General features: G+C 50.7%; 1 protein-coding gene across 4 annotated transcripts in view; it reads right to left on the bottom strand.

The window, feature by feature from the left end:
* The window catches only part of dpy (fibrillin-like protein dumpy), a 123312-nt gene that overhangs the window by 44403 nt on the left and 55409 nt on the right, over window positions 1-23500 (bottom strand). For all 4 annotated transcript variants that reach the window (XM_033466094.2, XM_033466095.2, XM_033466097.2 and 1 more), the window contains 41 exons: window positions 22600-22743; window positions 22442-22519; window positions 21816-21998; window positions 21046-21366; window positions 20597-20977; window positions 20199-20522; window positions 19774-20079; window positions 19387-19698; window positions 18972-19286; window positions 18589-18897; window positions 18182-18514; window positions 17126-18097; window positions 16731-17063; window positions 16335-16640; window positions 15913-16242; window positions 15528-15836; window positions 15134-15445; window positions 14732-15052; window positions 14031-14660; window positions 13623-13940; window positions 12475-12786; window positions 11979-12284; window positions 11209-11526; window positions 9867-10190; window positions 9260-9565; window positions 8548-8886; window positions 8149-8451; window positions 7313-7618; window positions 6930-7244; window positions 6504-6824; window positions 5761-6072; window positions 5359-5694; window positions 4735-5037; window positions 4364-4669; window positions 3668-3982; window positions 3109-3426; window positions 1845-2153; window positions 1347-1670; window positions 973-1275; window positions 588-893; window positions 58-375 (listed from right to left, as the gene is read on the bottom strand). In XM_033466094.2, the coding sequence (XP_033321985.2) occupies window positions 58-375; window positions 588-893; window positions 973-1275; window positions 1347-1670; window positions 1845-2153; window positions 3109-3426; window positions 3668-3982; window positions 4364-4669; window positions 4735-5037; window positions 5359-5694; window positions 5761-6072; window positions 6504-6824; window positions 6930-7244; window positions 7313-7618; window positions 8149-8451; window positions 8548-8886; window positions 9260-9565; window positions 9867-10190; window positions 11209-11526; window positions 11979-12284; window positions 12475-12786; window positions 13623-13940; window positions 14031-14660; window positions 14732-15052; window positions 15134-15445; window positions 15528-15836; window positions 15913-16242; window positions 16335-16640; window positions 16731-17063; window positions 17126-18097; window positions 18182-18514; window positions 18589-18897; window positions 18972-19286; window positions 19387-19698; window positions 19774-20079; window positions 20199-20522; window positions 20597-20977; window positions 21046-21366; window positions 21816-21998; window positions 22442-22519; window positions 22600-22743 (13437 nt within the window). The remainder of the gene's footprint in view (window positions 1-57; window positions 376-587; window positions 894-972; window positions 1276-1346; window positions 1671-1844; window positions 2154-3108; window positions 3427-3667; window positions 3983-4363; window positions 4670-4734; window positions 5038-5358; window positions 5695-5760; window positions 6073-6503; window positions 6825-6929; window positions 7245-7312; window positions 7619-8148; window positions 8452-8547; window positions 8887-9259; window positions 9566-9866; window positions 10191-11208; window positions 11527-11978; window positions 12285-12474; window positions 12787-13622; window positions 13941-14030; window positions 14661-14731; window positions 15053-15133; window positions 15446-15527; window positions 15837-15912; window positions 16243-16334; window positions 16641-16730; window positions 17064-17125; window positions 18098-18181; window positions 18515-18588; window positions 18898-18971; window positions 19287-19386; window positions 19699-19773; window positions 20080-20198; window positions 20523-20596; window positions 20978-21045; window positions 21367-21815; window positions 21999-22441; window positions 22520-22599; window positions 22744-23500) is intronic.

Genomic DNA, 23500 nt, shown 5'->3' with positions numbered 1-23500 from the left:
TAGTCCAAACGCACAAGAAATCTCACTTTAGATTGCAAGCTGTTGGCTGCGACTTACGCTGTTGCACGATGCACTGGGTGAAGGGATCCCCGGTGTACCCGCTCATACAAACGCACATGGGCGTGTGGCTAACGACCCGACATTCCGTGTTGGAACCACAAGCACCTGGACAGGGGTCCCTGCACTTCTGGTTCACGCAAGCCAAGTTCGCCGGGCACTCGCTGTTGCTGACGCACTCTGGCCTGCAACTTGGCGGTGCACCGACGTAATCGGCTATGCACGAGCAAGATGGCGAGTCGTTCACCACGCGACATTGCGCGTTCGGTCCGCAGGGGGATGGTTGACAGGGGTTCACGGGCACGGGTGGCGTTTCCGCTGTCGGAGAAAATTTCGATTCAGAATTGCGATCTCGATGATAGTATAAATCGCAGAATAAGTCCTTGCTGGTTTGAGATATTGTTTTTATGAATGAATGAATTGTTTTGATCCTTATTCATGAGCACCGAAAGAATTGGATCTCAATGACCCTTATTTAAGAACAGTGAAAGGACTTAGTCCGCGACCAAACGTCACAGAGCCCTGCTTACGTATCGGATCGCATCTGGTGAAAGGATCCCCAGAGTGTCTCGCTAGACAACTACAGATCGGATTATGGCTGACGACCTGGCACTGTGTCCTGAGTCCACAAGTGCCCAAGCAAGGATCGATGCACTTCTGATTGCTGCAGGCTAAATTGCGCGGGCAATCGGTGCTGACGGTGCACTCGGGTCTGCAGGATGGGGGCGTGCCTAGGTATCCCTGCACGCAGGAGCAGACAGCTTGGCCATTGACAACGCGACATTGACTGTTGGGACCGCACGGGGAGGGTCTACACGGGTCTTGAGGCAGCGACTCTAAAGGAGGACATGGTGACGATAAAAGTGACCGAGCGATGAGTCGACTTTGCGAGGTCGAGGATCAACCGATATGCACCTTGCAAGACGGAGCAGACTACGAACGCGTTTCCGGACATGCCAGCTGGACAGCTGCACATGGGGATGTGATTGTAGACATTGCAAACCGCGTTCTGACCGCACGTGCCGGTGCAGGGGTCTAGGCATCTGTTGCGCGAGCAGGCTCTGTTCTGGGGGCAATCGTCGTTGATCACGCACTCGGGTTGACAACGAATTAGAGGGTCCCCTAAGTAGTTCAGAGGACAGGTGCACAATCCGTTATTGCATTCCGCGTTCACGCCGCACGGCGAAGGGTTGCAGGGGTCCGACGGGATATCCATCGCTGCAAAGGGAAATCGATGACTGTAAAACTGCGATTGTAGGTCGCCGATGAACGTGGATCGAGGATCTTACATGGTGGAGGTAAAGGCTGGCAACTAGTGAATGGATCTCCGGTGAAACCTTCGGGGCAAACGCACGTGGGAACGTGCTGGATCACATTGCAAGTTGCTCCGATCCCGCAGGAGCCAGGACAGGGGTCCGCGCATCTCTCCCTCATGCAAGCCCTGTTGCTGGGGCAATCAGGGTTTATGGTACACTCTGGACGACAGTTCGGCGGACTACCTATGTAGGTCGGTGAACAGGAACAGGATGGAGAGCCGCCTATGTCGCGGCACTCTGAGTTGGGGCCGCAAGGTGATGGCACGCAAGGGTTTTCTATGAGGGCTGGCGATGGCTCTGAAAATAAGCGGTGGTGATCGGCCTGCTGGATGATACCAAAGGGTCCATAGTGGATCGCCGTGTAATTTGGTAAAAGCATCGAAAATTTTACGGCCATGTGCTTTCGAATTTAAAGGGCCAATTGGGCCCTGTTTGTGCTCGTTTGTTCAAGCAGGGATTCCGATTTCTTACTTGGCGTCGGGAAGCATCTGGTGAAGGGGTCGCCGGTGAAGTCCAATCTGCAAGTGCAGATCGGACTGTGATTGACGACCCTGCAGTCGGTGTTGTCGCCGCAACGGCCTGCGCAGGGGTCGTCGCACTTTTGACCGATGCAGGCTCGGTTCAGGGGGCATTCTGAGCTGACGACGCACTCCGGTCGGCATCCAGGTGGACTGCCAACGTAGCCAAGGTAGCAGGCACAGACTGCCTGGCCGTTCGACACGTGGCATTGACTGTTGGGTCCGCACGGAGAGGGGTTACACGGGTTTACTGGCTCGGGGGCTGTAAGTGGTTTGTAACTTGTGTCATTCCTCATGATTCTCCGTCACACTCCAACCCAGACGCAGCAGATTATTGGCATTAGTCGGGTTAATCGCTTGCACCGTTCAACACTCGGATGCATTGTTCCACGCTTGAACTTGTAACATTTAGCGAACGTTTGCAATCGTTCATGTTTTTGAGAAAACGAATTTGAATGGAAATGACGATTTTAACTTTGCAGATGGCTTGCGATTTAACAGCGATGTGTACATGTATACGTTCCCCGCGGAAAGTATGTTGAATTTCGAACGGAACGACATTTTGAAAATTGAACAAAATGAATTTTTTGGAGATGTTAGACCAATTAGCTTATTAGACAATGAGTATAGCAGATTTTACAAAAATAGCAATTGGTTGGAATGATACGGAAATTAAAAGACAATGTCCGTTCGGCCTTTTTATCTGAGCTGAGTATAAATTTTCGTTATAGGCTCAGATAAAAACATTTCTTAATTTTGTTATTCCAACAAATCCCTACTAATGTCTAACTTTTTATTCTTATCGTCTATTAAACTACTCGGTTTAACGATTCACCAAAATTCAAGACATTTGTGTGGTTCAATTTTTAAAAAATAATTCCTTTTCAGTGACGAGAGTATTCCGTGGACTCTCTTCAATCATGCTAGAACCGTACAACCATCACTATCAAATCACAAATCTCCAAAGTAGAAAATCAGTCCTTATCAAAATCGCTTTTCTCCAAACCGTCCTCAAAAACCAGAACGATGTTCTAAGAACGTTCACTCAAGGTCACAGAAGTGATTAAACTCGTCGAGCAGTGTTATCGGTGGTCATATTACGATGGAAGCAACGTCGATGGTTAGGGCGCGTCTATCGTTAGGGTCGCTACCAGGCGTTGATGGTCACGCGGATGATGAAAGGCGATGATTGAATGGGCATCGAAACAGAGACTTACTGGTCTGCTGCTGTACGTAGCAGTTGGAGAACGGGTCTCCGGTGTATCCGGGCCAGCAAGTGCAACTCGGCAGGTGATTGATCACCGTGCAGTCTGCGTTCGGGCCACAGGTGCCGGGACAAGGGTTCTGGCACTTGGACCGAATGCAGGCCAGATTCGAGGGACAGTCCGAGCTGACTGTGCACTCTGGTCGACATCCTTCGTAGGGGTTGCCTATGTAATCCGGGGCGCAAGAACAGGAACCTGCTCCGTTTTGCTCTTTGCAAATCGCATTGGGGCCGCAGGGTGACGGCTGGCATGGGGACACCGTGGGTTCGGCTAAAAATCGGGCACAGGGTCAGTTGTTAGCTGTTCGCACCGGTACCAAACACTCTCGTCCCCAGGCTGTTAATTCAATCGCTACATTTTTCACCCAGGTTTCAGAGTATAATCGAGTGGGTTCGAGTGGGACATTAACCCTTCGCACTATTTCTTGGACTCGGGAGTCCCAGGGAAATACAGCGTTGCTCGTCAAAGTACAAAGGGTTAATTGTGTTCGAGTATTTGCTAGGGGTCTTACGTCGTTTTAGTGTACACTGCGTGAAGGGATCGCCAGTATAGCCGGTTAGGCAACCGCACATGGGTGTATGACTGACCACGCGGCATTCCGCGTTTGAACCGCACGATCCTGGACAAGGATCCTGACACTTCCGTTTTATGCAAGCCAAGTTGCTCGAGCACTCGCTGTTGCTCACGCATTCGGGTCTGCAGTTCGGTGGGGAACCGATAAAGTCGGGCAAACAGGCGCAGGACGGGCTCCCGTTGATCGTTTGGAAGACCGAATTGGGTCCGCATTGGCAGGATTCGCATGTGTCTTCTGTCGGGGTGATCATCGCTGCCGGGAAGAGTCAGGAAGTGTGTTAATCCAGGAAAGAATTATAGTTCCATCGAATCTGAACCTTTTCATGGACATTTTTTGTAAATCTGTCTGTTGAGTACGATTTTCATTCCGTGCTGCTACTTCTGGCAAATATTCAGATCTTTGCAAAGTTTCGTCAACTCTTTCATAAAAATCTAGGGTAGAAAAACGTTTGTATAGAAAAGAGCAGCTGTTGCTTTCAAGAATCACAGATGGAGACAGAGAAAGGTTCGCAGACTCACAGTCAGCAGACAAAAGTGTACAAGAAATCTCCATAAAAAACGAGAGATCCGAGGAAAAGTTAAAATTCGTTTGGCTACCAATAGATCCACCGATCTACTTCATCGTGATCCTTACGCATAAACTCGCATCTAGTGAACGGATCACCGGTGAATCCCGAAGGGCAGCTGCAAACTGGGTTATGGTTCACGACCTGGCACAATGCCCTCAATCCGCAGGTGCCTACGCAAGGGTCGATGCACTTCTGGTTGTTGCAAGCTTGGTTCCTGGGACAATCTGAGCTGACTACGCACTCTGGCCTACAAGATGGCGGACTGCCAAGGTATCCTTGCACACAAGAGCACACAGCTTGGCCGTTTATGGCTCGACATTGGCTGTTGGGTCCGCAGGGGGTTGGATTACAAGGGTTCGTCTGGGGCGGTTCTACAGAAACAAGAGTTCTTGTCAGTCCCCCGAGAAAAACAGGATTGAACCTACGATCTTCGTACCTTCGACTCTGTCACAGGATAGGAAAGCGTTTCCGGACATTCCCATAGGGCAACTGCACATTGGCACGTGGTTCAGGACATTGCAAATTGCGTCTCTACCGCAGGTACCTGGACAAGGGTCCACGCACTTGTTGCGAACGCAAGCTCTGTTTAGAGGACAGTCGTTGTTCAGAACGCACTCTGGACGACAACTCGTATAAGGGTCGCCCTGGTAGTCTGGCAAGCAGGTGCATACACCTGCGTTGCATTGTGCATTCGGCCCACAAGGCGATGGGTTGCAAGGATCGGTCTCGGAGGGCGGTGCTGAAAGAAGTTTCGTGGAGGTGTTGCCTCAAAGATTTCGCGAAAAAAGGAAAGTTGTCATTGCAAAGTATTTGAAAAATATTTAAGTAAGAATTTACTCAAATCCGACGTAAGAAATTACTTCATTTGATAGCTGAACAATGAAACAGTCTAAAAAATAATCGGTGTCATATGTCACTGAGCGAATAAGTGAACAAATACGAACGAACGAATACTGAACGAATATTGAACAAATACCGAACAAATATTGAACAAATACTAAACGAACAAGGCAACTATTTAAACAATGCCCAAGCCCGGTTCTCGGAAAAGAGCTCTTACTCTGTTGAGGCGGTGCAGGGTAGCAATTGCTGAAGGGGTCGCCAGTGTACCCTTCGATGCACATGCACATAGGCACGTGATTGAAGACGCTACACTGTGCCCCAACTCCGCAGGACCCTGAGCAAGGATCCGAGCATCGTTGTCTGATGCAGGCTCTATCGCTAGGACAGTCGGGATTGATAGTGCACTCCGGTCTACAGCTGGGAGGGCTGCCAATGTAATTGGCCAGACACTGACAGGACGGTCCACCGTTTACAACGCGACATTCTGAGTACGGACCGCAAGGAGACGGGAAACAGGGTTGCGAAACTTCGACTTCCGTGGGCGCTTGAGGTGCTGCAAGGATAATTAGATAATTGTCGACGTCTCCACTGATTACGGTGCCAACTGAGGATGTCTTACGTGGAATTGGGAAGCATCTGGTGAAAGCATCTCCAGTGTACGAGTCTCTGCAGGCGCAAATCGGACTGTGGTTGCGGACCACGCAAGTGGCGAACGTGCCGCAAGAGTTCGGACAAGGGTCCACGCATTTCCGGTTCATGCAGGCTCGGTTCTCGGGGCATTCTGAGTTTAGAACGCATTCCGGACGACACATGGGAGGAGATCCTGTGTATTCTGGTAAGCAGGAGCAGACTCCTTGGCCGTTGACCACGCGACATTGACTGTTGGGGCCGCAGGGCGAGGGGTTGCAAGGGTCCTTGTACTGTGTGTCTTCTACAATGATTGGGTCATTCCTTAGAATACTGTTGCTGAGAGAAACTTTATTTTGAACTGTATAATCTCTTTTACCGATACTTCTTTACAAAGATGTCAGCTTTATCAAAAACGACCTATCATGGTATATAATTTTTTTAAATAGATTCTTTATATCGAAATGGAGGATATCAATTTGAAATTCCGCTAGCAGATAATAAGGAATAATTTAAATTCCACGCAATTTACAGTTCTTCCCGGCAAAAATGTGAAGGGTGAACAATGACTTCTTAGTCTTATCAGTTACCGTATTATCAACCGCAAAAACGAGTCATGACAGAAGTCACTTCCTCTCGATACCTCGATCGACTGTTCAATAAATTAAATCTCCCGATAGCAACAAGTTTCAGTAACAGAGATCCTACAGACAAGCACGAAGGATGTACGCATACCTATCTCACGGATCAAGGTGCAATATTGGAAAGGATTTCCGCTGTACCCTGCAATGCACGTGCACGCAGGTCGATGATTGATGACCTGACACTCGGCGTTGGCGCCGCAGGTGCCAGGACACGGGTTTTGGCACCTCGAGCGGATGCAGCTCAAGGTGGAAGCGCAATCCGTGTCGATCACGCACTCCGGCCGACAGCCGTCGTAGGGGTTCCCGATGTAATCGGGGAGACAGGAGCAGGAGCCGACGCCGTTTTGTTCTTTGCAGACCGCGCTGAAGCCGCAGGGGGATGGTTCGCAGGGGGAGAGATAGACGGGCACAGCTAAGAGGTTGCACAAGTTCATTAGAGTTGAAACGAAGAGACGAGAAACTGGAAGATCTCGGATGACATTTGGTGGATCAGCACCGAATATTTTGGGATTCTTACGAGGCTTAGGGTTGCACTGAGTGAAGGGGTCGCCGGTGAAGTCGCCGGGGCACACGCACATCGGTGTGTGACTGACAACGCGACAATCTGCGTTGGCAGCGCAAGAACCCGGGCAAGGATCCCTGCACTTCTGATTTATGCAGGCCAGCTGGCTGGCGCACTCGCTGTTGCTGATGCACTCGGGTCGGCAGTTCGGAGGAGCGCCGATGAACTCCGGCAGGCAAGAACAAGAGGGTGCGTCGTTCGCGACGCGACATTGCGCGTTTGGACCACACGGAGAGGGTTCGCAAGGGTTCGTGATCGGTACATCGTTCGCTAAAAGCAATTAGTTGTCAGTGTGCCGTCGATAGCTCGAGTTCCTGATCCAATTAGGGTGGTCTTACGTTGCAAGATGCACCGGACGAACGGATCGCCAGTTAATCCTGGCGAGCAGCTGCACAACGGGTTGTGATTAACCACGTTGCACACTGCGCCGATGCCACAGGAGCCGGGACACGGGTTCACGCATCTCTGATTGCTACAAGCTTCTGTTAGAGGACAGTCCGAGCTTACCGTGCACTCTGGCCTGCAAGCAGGCGGTACACCCAGGAAACCTGACACGCAACTGCATACCGGTTGACTGTTCACCTCTCGGCAGACGCTGTTAGGCCCGCAAGGCGAGGGCGAGCAAGGGTTGCGCTGTATAGGATCTGTCATTTCAGCGATTAAGAGGGTGTTCAGAATCATTAATCGATGGAAGATGGAAAGCGCGGACTGGTAAGGGGATGAAAGTTTCTTGGACCAGATTGTACCTCTTGTGGACTGTTCGATGTGTATAGATTAGAAAATGTTGTATCTTGACTTTTGTAAGTAAAAGGTAACTAGGGACAAGAAATAATAATGTTCAAACAGGATTTTAGATCTACAGTGGCCCACAAAAGTGTTCATATACCTTTTAAAACGTAATAACTTGTTTAAAACTCAACTAAATGACTTGAATTCTTTTTAGATGATAGAGAAACTAGACGATGACTAAAATGCCTTTTTCAAAATTTTTTATTACTTGGGATGTCAAAAGAAAGGATAGAAAACTCTTGTTTTTTGAAACGTAAAAATGCATGCTGAAAATTGTATCGAACTCAGTGTGATTCATCGAACAGTCCATCAGCAGTGCGATCTAATCCAAGATCATCCACCCCTTCTTCACCCCGAATCGAGAAAAATTGAAAAGGAGTTGTACCTCGTGCAACGGTACACTGAACAAAAGCGTTCCCTTCCATTCCATTAGGGCAGCTGCACATGGGAACGTGATTGAACACAAGACACTGCGCATTTCTGCCGCAGGTGCCCGGACAAGGATCAACGCACTTGTTCCTCACGCAGGCGCGATTCTGGGGACAATCGGTGTTCAACACGCACTCCGGCCGACAGCCAACGTAAGGATCGCCTTGATACTCGGGTAAACAGGTGCACACGCCATTGTTGCAGCGCGCATTGGGTCCGCAGGGCGTGGACGCGCAAGGATCAGTGACAACTGGTTGAGCTGTGAAAGAAACGATCTCTTCCGTGGACGTTTGACAGTCTTTCGAGCGACGATTCTCGCGGATTAAGAGGGTAACTCTGACGGAAAGCATCTTACGTGGTTCGATGGGGGCCAGGTAACAGTTGCTGAAGGGGTCGCCGGTGTAACCTTCGGGACAGGTGCACACGGGGACGTGGTTGTACACGGTGCAGAGGGAGGTGACCCCGCAGGAACCTTGACAAGGGTCTCTGCACTTCTCTCCTGTGCAGGCGAGGCTCATGGGGCAGTCGGAGTTGACCCGACACTCTGGCCGACAGTTCGGAGGGGAGCCAATGTATCTGATTAGACAGGAGCAGGACGCAGTGCCTCCGATATTCCTGCATTCTGCGTAGAGACCGCAGGGGGATGGCACGCAGGGGTCTATCGGGGCTAGAGCGTTGTCGTTTTGGGGTGGTTCTGGAATTCGAAGCGTTATCTCGGAGATGAGGATGATGGTGAAAACGTTGATCTATCTAGCCGTCCGAAATTCTAGATCTTGCCTCGACAACTGTCACTGGTCCATTCTCGCGTCCTTCAAATATCTCGAGAGACAGAGCGAGAATTATTAAGAAAAAGCACGGTACAGTTCTTCGGTAAAGGTCCGAGGACTTGCAAGGGCCGGTTGCCAAACTTTTTGTGCGAACGTCGGAAGTAGACCTAACGGGTGTGAGCGCGACAGTTATCGAGACACGACCATCATTCGCGTAACGACGAGGATGCTTGAGTTTCGCATAGGTCGAGCCAATGAGATGACGAGATGGACGATGTATTCGCAAAGAGAAAATCTTACGTGGAGCAGGGAAGCAAGTGGTGAACGGGTCTCCGGTGTATCCGTTGTTGCAGGAGCAAATGGGGCTGTGGTTGATCACCCTGCATTGCGTGTTGATGCCGCACGAGTTCGCGCATGGGGACGTGCACCTTTGGTTGATGCACGCCAACTCCCGGGGACAGTCGTTGTTCACCACGCACTCGGGCCGACAGTTCGGCGGGTTCCCCGTGAAATTCGGGAGGCAGGTGCACACGGCGTGGCTGTCCACGTTTCGACACTTACTGTTGGGTCCGCAGGGGGACTGGCTACACGGGTCTACGGGGGTCGCTGTATGGGGTAAAAGTGCATTAGAGGACCTGCGCGGCAGGTCTTGCCGATTCGGCGACGATTGGTCTAGCTAGGTGCTGTTTTGTGCTCGAGTACTGGCTACTGGTGCAGTGTACCTAACGCAGGGTGCTTCAGCTACGCGTCGCATCTTCGGTTTCGATAAAGTCGCGACGACGGGTCCGGAGACGTGAAATTTCGTTGAAGTCGAAGATGGACGCAGCCGAAGCACTCTTAGCAGAGCTATAGAACTCTCCTAGAGGTTCTAGCGATCTAGGAGCTGGAAGCGATTGAGGCAGCTTACGATCAGACAGGGCCGGGGTACAGTAGGTGAAGGGGTTGCCGGTGTGTCCAGGGTTACAAGAACAGACGGGCACATGATTGACGGTTTGGCATTGGGCCTGCAGTCCACAGGTGCCCAGACAGGGGTCCCTGCACCTGACGCCCATGCAGGCCATGGTCTTCGCGCAATCGGAATTTTGCGTGCACTCGGGCCTGCAGCGGGTGTACGGGTCACCTAGGAAGTCTGGTGGACAGGAACACTGGCCGACGCCGTTGTTCTCACGGCATAGAGCGTTGATACCGCACGGGGAAGGCCTGCAGGGTTCCCTAATGCTTGGGCGTTCATCTGATTGGAAAAGAGAAACACTTTCGCTTAGGTATGAGACGGACATGCAGCGGTGGTCGGTCAAAGCTTGTGCGATGCCATGGGTTTTTGCTTCTCGGCTCGGCTTCTCTCGGGTTCGTGCGGTGACGACATGATCAAGCGGAAGCTGACGTACGAAATGGCGATTCGGGTCCTTCGGCAGTACAATCACGACGATGTACGAGAGTGGTGGTTCATGGTTTCTGTTAGGGTGCGTGTTTCGTGGGCTACTACTCGAGTTCTCGCAGTTATTATTGTCGACGTTATTTGCGGGTCGCTTTGGGCTTGCTTGGGTCTCATTAGGGCTTGTTAGGGGCGGCATACTTCTCAATGCGTAAGCGTGTTTCAAGGATGTTCCTATAAGCATGGTCAGGGATTCATTCGTTCGTGTACCGTGGGTTGTTCGCTCGTGGGACGCAGGGATGATTGTTCCTCGAGCCCGAGGAACTCGTGGTCTACGTCTAAATCCTAAACTGAATGATGAGTACGAAAAAGCGGTATGCTTGGGAATGATCACTGCGTGCAGCATTCTCGCCGATGGGGGTGTATGGGTGTCAGATGTCTTTGAGGGGGTGAGTGCGATTATTTATGAGCCTATACTCCATAGGCCCCGCCACCATTTTTCTCCGAGCACGGGGTTACATTCGGGGCTAGTACGCATTTGGGGGTGGGTGAAGGCGTGCTCTTCTCTACGAGCTCGTTAATCGCAGTTCGGGCTGATGATTATGGTCGACTCGGTTTCATTCGTACATGAGCATTACGTTCTCAAGGCTCCGCCACCTTGGCGACGCCTCGTCGCCGGGTCTCTCTGTTAGGGCCTCTGTTATTTCGTTCCTCGTCCACGGGGACGCAGTTTCTACTGTTAGATAGAATGGATGACGTTACGGAGAGGAGCGATCAAGCACTTACCTGGTTCGCCCGCATGCGATCGGCGAGATTTTGCGATAATGAAAGAGCAAGAGATAAACGATCGACAGCGATTCTGTTGAAGCGTACTCACCCTGGGCAACCGGCTCGCAAACGCTGAACGGATTTCCGGTGTAGCCTTCGGTGCAGGCGCACACCGCCTGATGGTTCACCACCGAACACTGCGCGTTCGAACCGCACAAACCGACACACGGGTCGCGACACTTCTGTTGCAAACACGACAAATGCGGCGGGCACTCCGGATTGATCGTGCACTCGGGCCGGCAATTCGGCGGCACGCCGATGTAATTTTGTGTACACGAACACACGGGACTTTCGCCGCGCACTTGACACTCCGCGTTCGGGCCGCACGGCGATGGCTGGCACGGGTTCACGGGCCTTGGAGGTTCTCCTGCGAAAGTTACGAGAAACATTAATTAGCTCCCCAGCTAATCGGGGATAAATATCGACCTGATAAATTATTTGATAAGGCTGGCGACTCTTACGCAAGATAAAATGCACTACGATTTCTTTCACAACTACATTGATTCGCACTTCTTCATCCTTAATAATTTCCCTGATACAATAAGATAATTCTCATACTTAGACTTTGAAAACAGAAGAATCAAATTCTGTTTCGATTTAGAAGAAAGGAATAACATTCACATTATTTAGTATATTATGCATGAAATTCGAGTTTCACTCGTTGATATAGTGCAAAGAGATAATTGCAAGATATATGATACATACAGAACAACTTTAATAAGTTGAACAGTGTTTTTTAATTCTTTAAATGTCTTCGCTGCTTTGCAAATAATCGCGAATAAATACGGCAATTATCTAGGACTCATTCTGAGGACTCACTGGGCATCGGGTAACACCTAGTGAAAGGATCGCCGGTGTGCCCCTCGTAGCAGCTGCATATCGGATTATGGTTGACGACATGGCACTTAGAGTTCTGTCCGCAGGTGCCGGGACACGGGTCCTGACACTTATTACCGAGGCAGGCTTGAGTCAAAGGACAATCAGCGCTGACTATGCACTCGGGCCTGCAGGCTGGAGGACTGCCAATCAATCCTGGCTGACAAGAGCAGACCGCGTGATCGTTCACCACTTTGCAGATGCTGTTTGCACCGCAAGGTGATGGGGTGCAGGGCTGTTTTCTGGGTTCTGGAAAGTGAAGAAGCAAATATTAGTCGCAATGAGGCAGATAATATAATCAACGGCATCGTTAGACTGCAGATCTTTATGCAAACGTGTTTGTAGACTAATTCGTGAGAATTGTATTTTCTAATACCGAGTTTTAGGGAACCAGAAATGCATAAAATCCGCAGCCTGGGTGTCATTTAGGTGAACATACCGTCAGCTATGTGCGGTCGACACAGAGTGAATGGATCTCCAGTGGTGCCTGGTGGACAACTGCACATTGGGATGTGATTCACAACGTCGCAACGCGCGCTCGTGCCACACGTGCCCACGCAAGGATCCACGCAATAATGATTGACGCATGCTTTCACTCGAGAACAGTCCGAGTTCATAGTGCATTCTGGACGACAGTAGGAATAGGGATCGCCGAAGTAATTTTGCAGGCACTTGCAGTTGCCCTCGTCGCATTCTGCGTTCGGTCCGCAAGGGGATGGGTTGCATAGGTCTTCAGGTAGTTTCGGTTGTTCTGTAAAAAAAGGCGCACGCATGCGTAAAATCTGCATTGTAATTACTAATAAAGCATAGAAATTTTCGAACGTTTGAGAACTCAAATTGAAGCTAGGCGAATGTATTTTAATACAGGGAGATGGCGAGTTAAAAACAATTATAGTATTAGGTTGGCAAGAAAGTAATTTCGGTATTTCAATCAGCCTTTTTCCTTTGATTGTTTCCTTCAATTTTATAAATTGTTGGCAGTAAATATCTGAGTTGACCATTTGGTTCCTTGGAACCAGCTCAAAATACATAACATCATTATAGTCCCATCAAATTGATAGCATGACTTTTTTCTGATGCAATTCAGCTTTCAGTATAGTTTGTGCTGGTTCATCAAGCTTGGATCTTGCTCGATTAACATTATTGTAAACGATCCATTTTTCATCACCAGTGACAATTCGTATCAAAAAAGGATCGATTTCATTACGTTCGAAATGCGTATCGCAAATACTGATTCATTGTGTTAAGTGAATTTCTTTCAATTCATGCGAAACCCATGCATCGAGCTTCTCAACAAGTCCAAAACATCTTACGTGATATTCAATGCATGTTAAAATTGATAGCGAACTAACAGTTGCAAACAAAGCAACACGGAATTTGTTTCTGTAGTAACCTAAAAACAAAAGAATTATAACCTTAACAGAAGAATGACAATAGAAACATAACGCTATCTATTGGCGCAAACCGAAATTACTTTCTTGGCAACCCAACAGCATTCTAAAAATCCAATATCGACAACTAATTTCATCTCGAACAGTTCGAGCGTTGGATTAATAAAGATAATAGAGTTAAAAAATAAATGCTCACTGATAAGTTGCGTGCACAGGGTGAAGGGGTCGCCAGTGTATTCCTGTTGGCAGAGGCAAACAGGAATGTGATTCTGCACCCGGCAATCTGCGTTCTGGCCACAGGACCCGACGCAAGGATCCCGACACTTCTCGGAGATGCAGGCCTGGTTCGATGGACAGTCCGTGTTAACAACGCACTCTGGCCGACAGTTCGGTGGCAGTCCGATGTAATTCTTCAGGCAAGAGCAGGCAGCTTGGTCGGCGATCGCTCTGCATTCGGCATAAAGGCCGCACGGGCTTGGCGCGCATGGATCACCAATCGGAGGAATCGGCGTGACTGAAGAAAGAACGAAGATAGACGATCAAACATCCAAGACATAACGTGTTTTACGTTGCTACAAGATCATTGAAAGGCAATCGTAATCACCTGTCTGCGGGAAGCATCTTGAGAACGGATCCCCGGTGGTGCCCTGTGGACAGCTGCACAGCGGATTATGGTTGATGACGCGACAGTTCGCTCCGACTCCGCAGGTTCCCGGACAAGGATCCGTGCACTTATGCTTGTAGCAGGCTCTGTTCTGCGGGCACTCGGAGTTGACGACGCACTCGGGTCTGCAGTTCGGAGGAGTTCCGATGAAGTTCTCGTGGCAGGTACAGACGGCTTGTTCGTTCACGGCTCTGCACAAGCTGTTCGGTCCGCATGGCGATGGACTGCAAAGATCTACCACTGAGGGCTCTGTGTCCGCTGCTATCGGCAGGTTGCAGATGGTGAACGGATCTCCCACGTAGCCGGGTTCACAGGTGCACGTTGGGATGTGATTGATGACAGAGCACTGAGCACGGACCCCGCATATTCCTGGACAAGGGTCCTCGCATTTGTTGCGAACGCAGGCTTTGTTCGTCGGACAGTCCGAGCTGAGGATGCACTCCGGTTGGCAGCCCTCGTAGGGATTGCCGTGGTAGTCGTCGATGCATATGCAGGCCCCGACGTTGTCGCGTTGCTGGCAGACCGCGTTGGGACCGCAAGGTGACGGCTCGCAGGGATTGATTGCTTCCTCTGAATAGAAACAATTTATTGGAACATGCGGTAGGGAAAATTCATTTTAAAATCGTACATCGTGAACGTACCTTCCAGCTCGACGCACTGCACAAACGGATTCCCGGTGAATCCTCCGGTGCAGGTGCATATGACAGCATGGTTGACAACGATGCACTTGGCGTTCTCAGCGCAGGACCCTGGACAGGGATCCGTGCACTTCGAATTGATGCAGGCCTTGTCGGTAGGGCAGTCGGGATTGATCAGACACTCCGGTCGACAAGATGGCGGCGTTCCTATGTACGCGGGCAGGCAGGAGCAGGATGGGTAGCCGTTTACATCCTGACACTGGGCGTTCGGTCCGCAGGGTGACGGGTTGCAGGGCTCGCCAGTGTCCTTGGACTCTGGAATGGCTGGACAGATTTCATTGTAAGTACATCCTCTACGAATAGAAATAAAATATAAATAATAAATACAATAACAGCCGCTCTTACTTTGCACGTCGTAGCAACTCTTGAAGGGATCCCCGGTCTGACCAGGCAAGCAACTGCAGATCGGCGAATGATTGATCACCTCGCATCTCGCGTTCAGGCCGCAGGAGCCTAAGCAAGGATCGGTGCACTTCTTGTTCACGCAGGCTCGAGTCGGTGGACACTCCGAGCTGACTACACATTCTGGTCTACAAGATGGCGGGGATCCGAGGTATCCTTGCAGACAGGAGCACACAGCGTGGTCCTCTATGTTGCGGCACTGACTGTTCGGTCCGCAGGGTGACGGAGAGCACGGGTCCCTCGATGGCATTGGGACTGTAACAGCAGATTTTAGAGTTTAGAAGAGTCGAATCCTCGAACGAATGAACTTAAATCCTTGCACAAGGTACTGGTTTACCTTGTGGCTGGATACGACAGTTGACGAAAGGATCTCCAACGTATCCAGGAGGACAAGAGCAGCTGGGTATATGGTTCACGATGTCGCACAGGGCGCTCTGACCGCAGGCTCCTGGGCAGGGATCCTTGCACTTGTTTCGTAGGCAGGTCCTGTCGCGAGGGCACTCCAGGTTGAGGACGCATTCCGGACGACAGGCTTCGTAGGGGTTGCCAATGTACTCTGGGAGACACTGGCAGTCGCCGTTCGTGCAGAGAGCGTTGGGTCCGCAAGGTGATGGGTTGCAGGGGTCGCTGATTGGTGGCAACGTGGCTGAGGGAAACATTTGCAATGGATGATTCGAAAATCTTGGTCAATGATGTATATTCGAGTGGAATAGTGCGCTTACTCGGAGGAAGGACGATGCACTGCGTGAACGGATCACCGGTGAATCCTGCCATGCAGGTGCACACGGGTATGTGATTGAGGACATGGCACTGAGCGTTCACTCCGCAGGAGCCCACGCAGGGATCCTGACACTTCTGATTGACGCAGGCAAGGTGGCTCTTGCACTCGGAGCTCAGAATACACTCCGGCCTGCACTCGGGAGGAACTCCAATGTAATTTGGCAGACATGAACACGCAGGGTTTCCGGATATAACTTGGCACAGGGAATTCGGTCCGCAAGGCGACGGAGTGCAAGACGGCGGGCGTTCCGATACCGAGGTGGTGTTGTAAGCTAAAAAATAAATGATGAACTTCGTAAATTCTTTGACGAATAAACAAGTGCGTAGAATATAATCTCCGATTGTCTTCGGAATGAAGTCTTACCGATAAGCGTACACTGGGTGAAAGGATCACCAGTGAAGCCGACAGGACACGAGCAAATAGGATTATGATTCTTGGTGGTGCATTGAGCCCTCAATCCACAGGTGTTCGGACAAGGATCGGTACATTTCTTGTTCAAGCAGGCCAAATGAGGCGGACATTCGCCGTTCGCGACGCATTCCGGTCTGCAGCTCGGCGGAATTCCGCTGTACTCTGGAAGACACGTGCACACAGCCTGTCCGTTCACTTCACGGCACTTGCTGTTGGGTCCGCAGGGGGACGGCGAGCACGGATCTAACGGAGGTCCCTCTGAAAATGCATTCGCAAAATTAAATATCGACTGCTGTATACGGCCTTCGATCCAAACAGAAATGCAGAACAACTGATCGACGAACTTACTCGACATTTCCTTGATCTCGCAAGCGAAGTACGGATCTCCCGTGTACCCAGGAGGACAGGTGCACACCGGCACGTGTTGCTGAACATTGCAGATGGACAAAGTACCGCAAGTGCTTGGACAAGGATCGGTGCACTTGAACCCGATGCAAGACAACTGCGGGGCACAGTCGTTGTTCAACTCGCACTCTCTGTGACATCCTCTCTCGTTGTCGTAGGGATCGCCGATCAGATCTGGTGGACAGGCGCAGGCTCCAGCGCCGTTCCTCTCGCGGCACTGAGCGTTAGGGCCGCAAGGATTCGGCGAGCACGGGTTGGCCACGCTGATGTCCGTCGCTAATCGGATAACAACGATAGTAAATATGGCCAAGCTGATCGAGAGAAAAGTGAAAACTTACTGGGACTCGGTGCCAAAGTGCAGCGGACAGAAGCGTCGCCTTCGTAGCCCTCAGGACAAGTGCAGATGGGAAGGTGGTTCTGAACGTTGCACCTGGCCAGTTCCCCGCAGGCTCCGGGACAAGGGTTCTTGCAGCGTTGGTTGATGCAAGCGGCCGAGTGGAAGCACTCGGAGTCGTCGGTGCACTCTGGCCTGCAGTTCGGAGGACGTCCAATGAAGTTGAGCAGACAGGAGCAGGCTGGCTGAGAGCCGATCACTCTGCATTGAGAGTTCGGCCCGCAAGGGTTCGGGGAGCACGGGTTCTCAGCTTCCTTGTCCGGCACGTCGGACACGTTGTGTCTGGTGCACTGAACTAGTGGATTGCCGGTGAACCCAGGTGCACAGGTGCAGATGGGATTGTGGTTCACGGTCAGACACTTGGTGTTCACTCCGCAGGATCCTGGACAAGGATCGGCGCACTTGTTCTCGATGCACGCCTTGTTCTGGGGACACTCGGAGCTGACCGTGCACTCTGGACGACAGGTGGGTGGTATTCCCACGAATCCCGGCTGGCATAGGCAGACAGCGTGCTCGTTGTGCACGCGACAGTTGCTGTTGGGTCCGCAAGGCGATGGCTCGCAAGGATTCTCTGGGATCGGCTGCGGCCTGTCCTCGATTCCGACGCAAGCGTTGAAAGGATCGCCCGTGTATCCTGGTAGACAGGAGCAGGATGGAGCGTGGTTCACCACTCTGCAGGTGGCTCCTTGACCGCAGGTGTCGGGGCAAGGGTTCACGCACTTGTTGTTCAGGCACGCCTTGTCGCGGTCGCAGTCGGTGTTCGTGACGCATTCCGGTCTGCAGCCTGTGTAAGGATCGCCGATGTACTCCGAGAGACAGGTGCAGGATCCTACGCCGTTCCTCTCGTTGCACACTGCGTTAGCGCCGCAGGGAGACGGGTTACACGGTGTCCGAGGTTGCTCCGTCGTGGTGGGTACTGCAAAGTAAGAAGAAGTTGCATACATCAGAAGACCGTCTACGTATTTGATACCATGGTTTTAGGACATTTCGGATACGCTACCTTCTACGATCAGAGTGCACTCGGTGAACGGATCCCCAGTGAAGCCGGGGCTGCAGGTGCAAACGGGATTGTGTTTGACGACATTGCAGTATGTGTTGATGCCGCAAGAGCCGGGACAAGGGTCGACGCACTGTTCATTCTGACAAGCCAAATTTCCAGGGCAGCCATCGTTGATGACGCATTCCGGCCGGCAGTTGGGTGCTCTGCCTACATAGTTAGGTAGACAGGAGCAGGCGGGGAAGCCGTCTATCACGCGACATTGAGAATTCGCTCCGCAAGGCGATGGAAGACACGGGTTGCCGCTTGGTTCCTTTTCTGGTACCTTGCCCTCGGCTGTAACATTGCAATACAACGAATCAGAAATCACGGTGGGTCTGAACACGCTTGAAAGTTCGAGGGATCCTTACGTTCTTTGACGCATCCGAAGAACGGATCACCGGTGTATCCGGAGGAACAACTGCACACAGGATTGTGATTGATCACTTGGCAGTCGGCGTTCTGTCCGCAAGTGCCCACGCAAGGGTCGCCGCACTTCTGATGGATGCAGGCGGCGTTCTGAGCACAATCGGTGCTGACCACACACTCTGGACGACACTGCGGTGGACTGCCAATGTAGTTCGGCTGGCAAGAGCAGACTGCATGGTTGTCAATCACGCGACAATTGCTGTATGGTCCGCAAGGAGACGGTTGACATGGATCGCCTGGGAGCGGTGTGACTAAAAATCGCAGAGAGTAAGATAGATACTTCGATCGAAGCGATGATTTTTATGAAGTGAAACAGCAAGCTAACCGGGTGCCAAATGACAGGATTTCAGTGGATCACCAGTATAATCGGGCAAACAGCTGCAAGCGGTTTGATGGTTGATAACTTGACACTGTGCGTTCAATCCACAAGCGCCCAGGCAAGGGTCCTTGCATCTGTTGTTTATGCAGGCCTTCGACTGCACGCAGTCGGAGTTCTGAACGCATTCCGGCCTGCAGCCTGCGTAAGGATCGCCGGTGTAGTCAGGCAAACAGGCGCAGGACCCGACTCCGTTCCTTTCTTTGCAGACAGCATTCGCTCCGCAAGGCGATGGGTCGCAAGGTAATGACACCGGGTAAGAAGCTATTAAAAATACATGTAAGATAGTGAATTAATATTCGCAATGGATCAACGATCACGCATTAGAAAGACCTCTCAAATTCGAAGGAAGCTAGAAGCTTACCTTTGCTGCATCCTGAGAAAGGATCCCCTTCGTATCCACTATAGCACTGACACATAGGTCGATGACTCTGGACAGTGCAGTTCGTGTTGAACCCGCAGGATCCAGCGCAAGGATCCACGCACTTCTTCTGGACGCAGGCGAGGTAGTTGGGGCAGTCCTGATGGATCAGACACTCCGGCCTACAGTTCGGCGGTGCTCCGAACATGCCGCTGATGCAGGTGCAGACAGGATGATCCTCTTGCACTCGGCAGTCTGCGTTTGGTCCGCAGGGAGATGGCACGCAGGGGTTCTTGGGTCCAGGTATCGGTATAACTATCGAGAGGAGAGCAGTGCGGATTAGTATATCGAATCAGCAGAATGTAAAAGCTTCTGAAAGTAAACTTTTACCTTCTTTGACGCATTGAGTGAACGGATCCCCGGTGAACTCAGGAGGACAGCTGCAAAGAGGATTGTGGCTGACGACTTGGCACAGAGCATTCTGGCCGCACAAGCCGGGGCAAGGGTCGCTGCACTTTTGCCCTATGCAAGCGAGGTGAATAGGACAATCGGAGCTGACTAGACACTCTGGCCGACAAGATGGCGGCGTGCCGTGGTAGCCCGGGCTGCAGGAGCAGACGGCGCGGTCGTTCATCACACGGCAAATACTGTGCGGACCGCAAGGCGATGGCATGCAAGGATTCTGAGCCGGAAGCGCTGAAAATTTCATTCATCGTTGTCGATAATTAACTAATTCATCAAGTTACAATTGGCGAAAACTACGAATTAATTTATACACCCATCGCTGGTTAAATGGATCTGCTCATACGACTCACGTGATTTCTCGATCTTGCAAGACCCGAACGGGTCGCCGGTGTATCCAGGCAGACAAGAGCAGACGGGAACGTGGCTGTCCACCTCGCACTTCGCATTGGCGCCGCACACACCTGGACAGGGATCTCTGCAATGTTGATTGAAGCAGGCCAGATGAGAGTCGCAGTCCTGGTTCACGATGCACTCGGCCTCGCAACCATCCATATACGGATTTCCCATGTACGGTGGGACGCATTCGCATCTGGCGATGCCGTTCGCGTTGACGCAGATCGCGTTCTTGCCGCAAGGGATCAGCAAGCACGGATCGTGAACATTGTCCGGTGGTGCTGAAAACATGTACGATCTCCATGTTGCAACGCCTCTTCTCAACGAACAGTTCAAGCAGAAAACGAAGACTTACAGGCACAACTCTGATAAGGATTGCCGACAGTGTTCACGGGACAGTAGCAAGGTGGTATCCTGTTCGCGTCGCAGCTTGCGCCGAGGCCGCAGGGATTTGGCTCGCACTGGTCGGATTTCGGCGCGCAACCTCTGATGGTATTGGGACTTTCGATGTAACCGGGCAAGCAAGTGCACTTGGAGAGTCCATTGTGGAGAACGGTGCATTGGGTGTTGGGTCCGCAGGGTGACGGCTCGCAAGGGTTACTGGGCAACACGCATGGTGTCAGAGGAGGATAACCCTCGTAGCCTGGCAGGCAGAAGCATCTGATGTCGCCCGCTACCAAACGGCAGCCTGCGTTGATTCCGCAGGGATTGCCTTGGCAATTGTCGCCGTCTGGAACTGCATCGTCGGTGTTATTAATAGACTGATGGAAGATTTCACATTAATAAATCATCTGGGATACTTACTGCACTGCTCGAACGGATTACCGGTCAAGCCCTTCGGACAGAAGCAGACAGGATTGCCGTTGTCGTTCTCGCACATCGCGTCCAAACCGCAAGGATTTGGGACGCAAGGATCCGAGGATATCGTGGTGCAGCCGATCAAAGGATTTCCTTCGTATCCTAGCAGACATTTGCACTGTGCTTGGTGGTTCACTGGCTGACAGGCCGCCTTCTCGCCACAGCTTGTCTCCAAGCAAGGATCGATGCACCTTCTGTTTAGGCGATCGCAGTACTTGCTCGGCGGACAGTCCTCGTTGTAGTGGCAGACGTTCTTTCCCTCGTCGTCTGAAGAAGACAATCGAAATTGCCCATAAACCATCACAAACTGATTCGATTCAAAGCATTTAAATTTTCTACTTTGAACAATCCAAAAGTCGACAATTTGAATTTTGAAGCACGTTCTTCACCTTTTTATATTCTAATTCGAATGGCAGCTAAGATTGGACGAATTGAAAATATTGGATGTATTTATTTTAGGTAGAATAACGAAGCTGGTTACTCTGGGGTGACCAGTTGTTATGTTCTTGGTTTGTTCCCGGGCATAATTCATTTCATATTTATCGAACAAGACGTGTTTAATTTTTGTGTTCTTTTATTTCGTTTATCTCTAACTTTTCTCATTCTTTTATTTTATTGATTTCTTAATAAAAAGAATGTAATATGTTTTATTCGATAAATGTGAAGGAAACATCCTAAGGGCGTTCGCCAAGTGTTCGTTATGGGGAGATAATTACCCATAGCGCAATAAAGGAATCCGTTTCCATGGTAGCCGTCGTCGCAGCTGCACTCCGCTCGATGGTTCGAGTTCACGCAGACTGCATTCTTGACGCAGGGGTTCCGGTTCAGGCAGGGTTCCTGGCAAGTGCCCGCGATGCACGCCGCGGTCAACGGGCAATCTTTGTCGCTAGTGCAACCCGCTAGAGAAAGATTGAGGAAGCCCGTATAGCCCCGAGAAAGTGTGCACAAGTACGATGGACAGAGAGAAGGAGTCGCGGTTTGCGTGCGTAGACGCTACTCAGGCGGATCAGCTTGTATGAAACAACGATCAGTGCGCGGGGATTCGAGACAATTCACAACACAAAAGTACTCAAAACAACGAGAGACAATTCAAGATTCTCCTAGAAGATTGTCGAATGAATGAAAAAAATGAAGGAGAATATCGGCAGCTAAAACTCAAGACTACAAAGGTAAAATCTTAGAGGATAGAAGATATATCGGGTGCGCTGTAATGTCGAGATTACGTCCGTAGACGCGCGACATATATGTATATGTACAGTATGTATGTACATATTTACAGATCGTTCGCTGGAAAGAGAGGCAGACGCGCGGAGGATTCGAGTTCTCTCGTTCGTATACGAACCTTTGACGCATGTGTTGGACGCTGGGTCGCACTGCATGCCGGGCGGACAGTAAGGACAACTGGTGTCGTTCAGTACGTCTGGGGAAATGTAGAGAACGTTTTTTTGATTAGTCTTGCGGTGCTTGGAAGGACGGCTGAAATTTCGCTGGGGGATCTACCTTTCACGCAAACTGGTCTGTGATCTTGCACGTGGCAAACTTCGACGAAGTCGCACGGGTTCTCGACGGTGCACGGGTTCAGGCACTGTTGGTTTATGCAGGCCAGCTGGGAGAGACAGTCGTCGTGCGTTCTGCATTTGGTATCTACCGGAACGGACAGAGTATTAGAGCCTCGAAGCAGCATTCCTTCGATTCGTAACACTAAACGCGATCCACAAGTTTGTATCGTTTACTGATTCCAAACTGGATTTTATCTAGCGATTCCTTCGTACGATCGTACACGAATGGTTTCGTTTGAACGAGAATCGTTTTCGATAAAATAAAACAAAAAAAAAATACTATAGAGAGTGCACTATAATAATAAACACAGAAAACACATTCACCTAATTCCTAAAACATATAATGGTTTTCGTGTTACTTGTGTAAAGCCCAGAAGTAGTGGTTAGTACGTTTGCCCTTGTAGGAAACTCTCGGCTGCGCGTCTCGTTGATACGATTTCGTAGCATGATCGCTGAAAGTTTCCTTCGAAAGCGTACGTCAACGGAAACATTACGAATTAATTGTTACAGATAGACAAGCGAGAAGAGGTTTCGTGCAGAGGCACATTAATGTACAACATGCAAAGAGCGCTAATGCAGCAGGTCCATGTCAGCACTGGAGCCCGGCAGTGTGATTTGACAATTTCTACGTCAGACATTCGACTGGTGCGCGCGATGCCCGTCCGGTATCGTTCCCGGCACAATTTTCCCGATCGAGATCGAACAGCCTCGAAGAGGGTCTGCGGAGATCAAGCAACAACTCTCCAGAATTGGTTGCCACCAATTTTCATCTGGATACGACGAAGAACACACTGGAGACACGTTTTCGTGGAGGCACATTGTTTTGGTGAACACGAGAACAT

This window comes from Megalopta genalis, chromosome 1, assembly GCF_051020955.1.
Source record: "Megalopta genalis isolate 19385.01 chromosome 1, iyMegGena1_principal, whole genome shotgun sequence".
NCBI classification, from domain to species: domain Eukaryota; kingdom Metazoa; phylum Arthropoda; class Insecta; order Hymenoptera; family Halictidae; genus Megalopta; species Megalopta genalis.
This window is presented reverse-complemented; position numbering and strand designations above follow the sequence as displayed.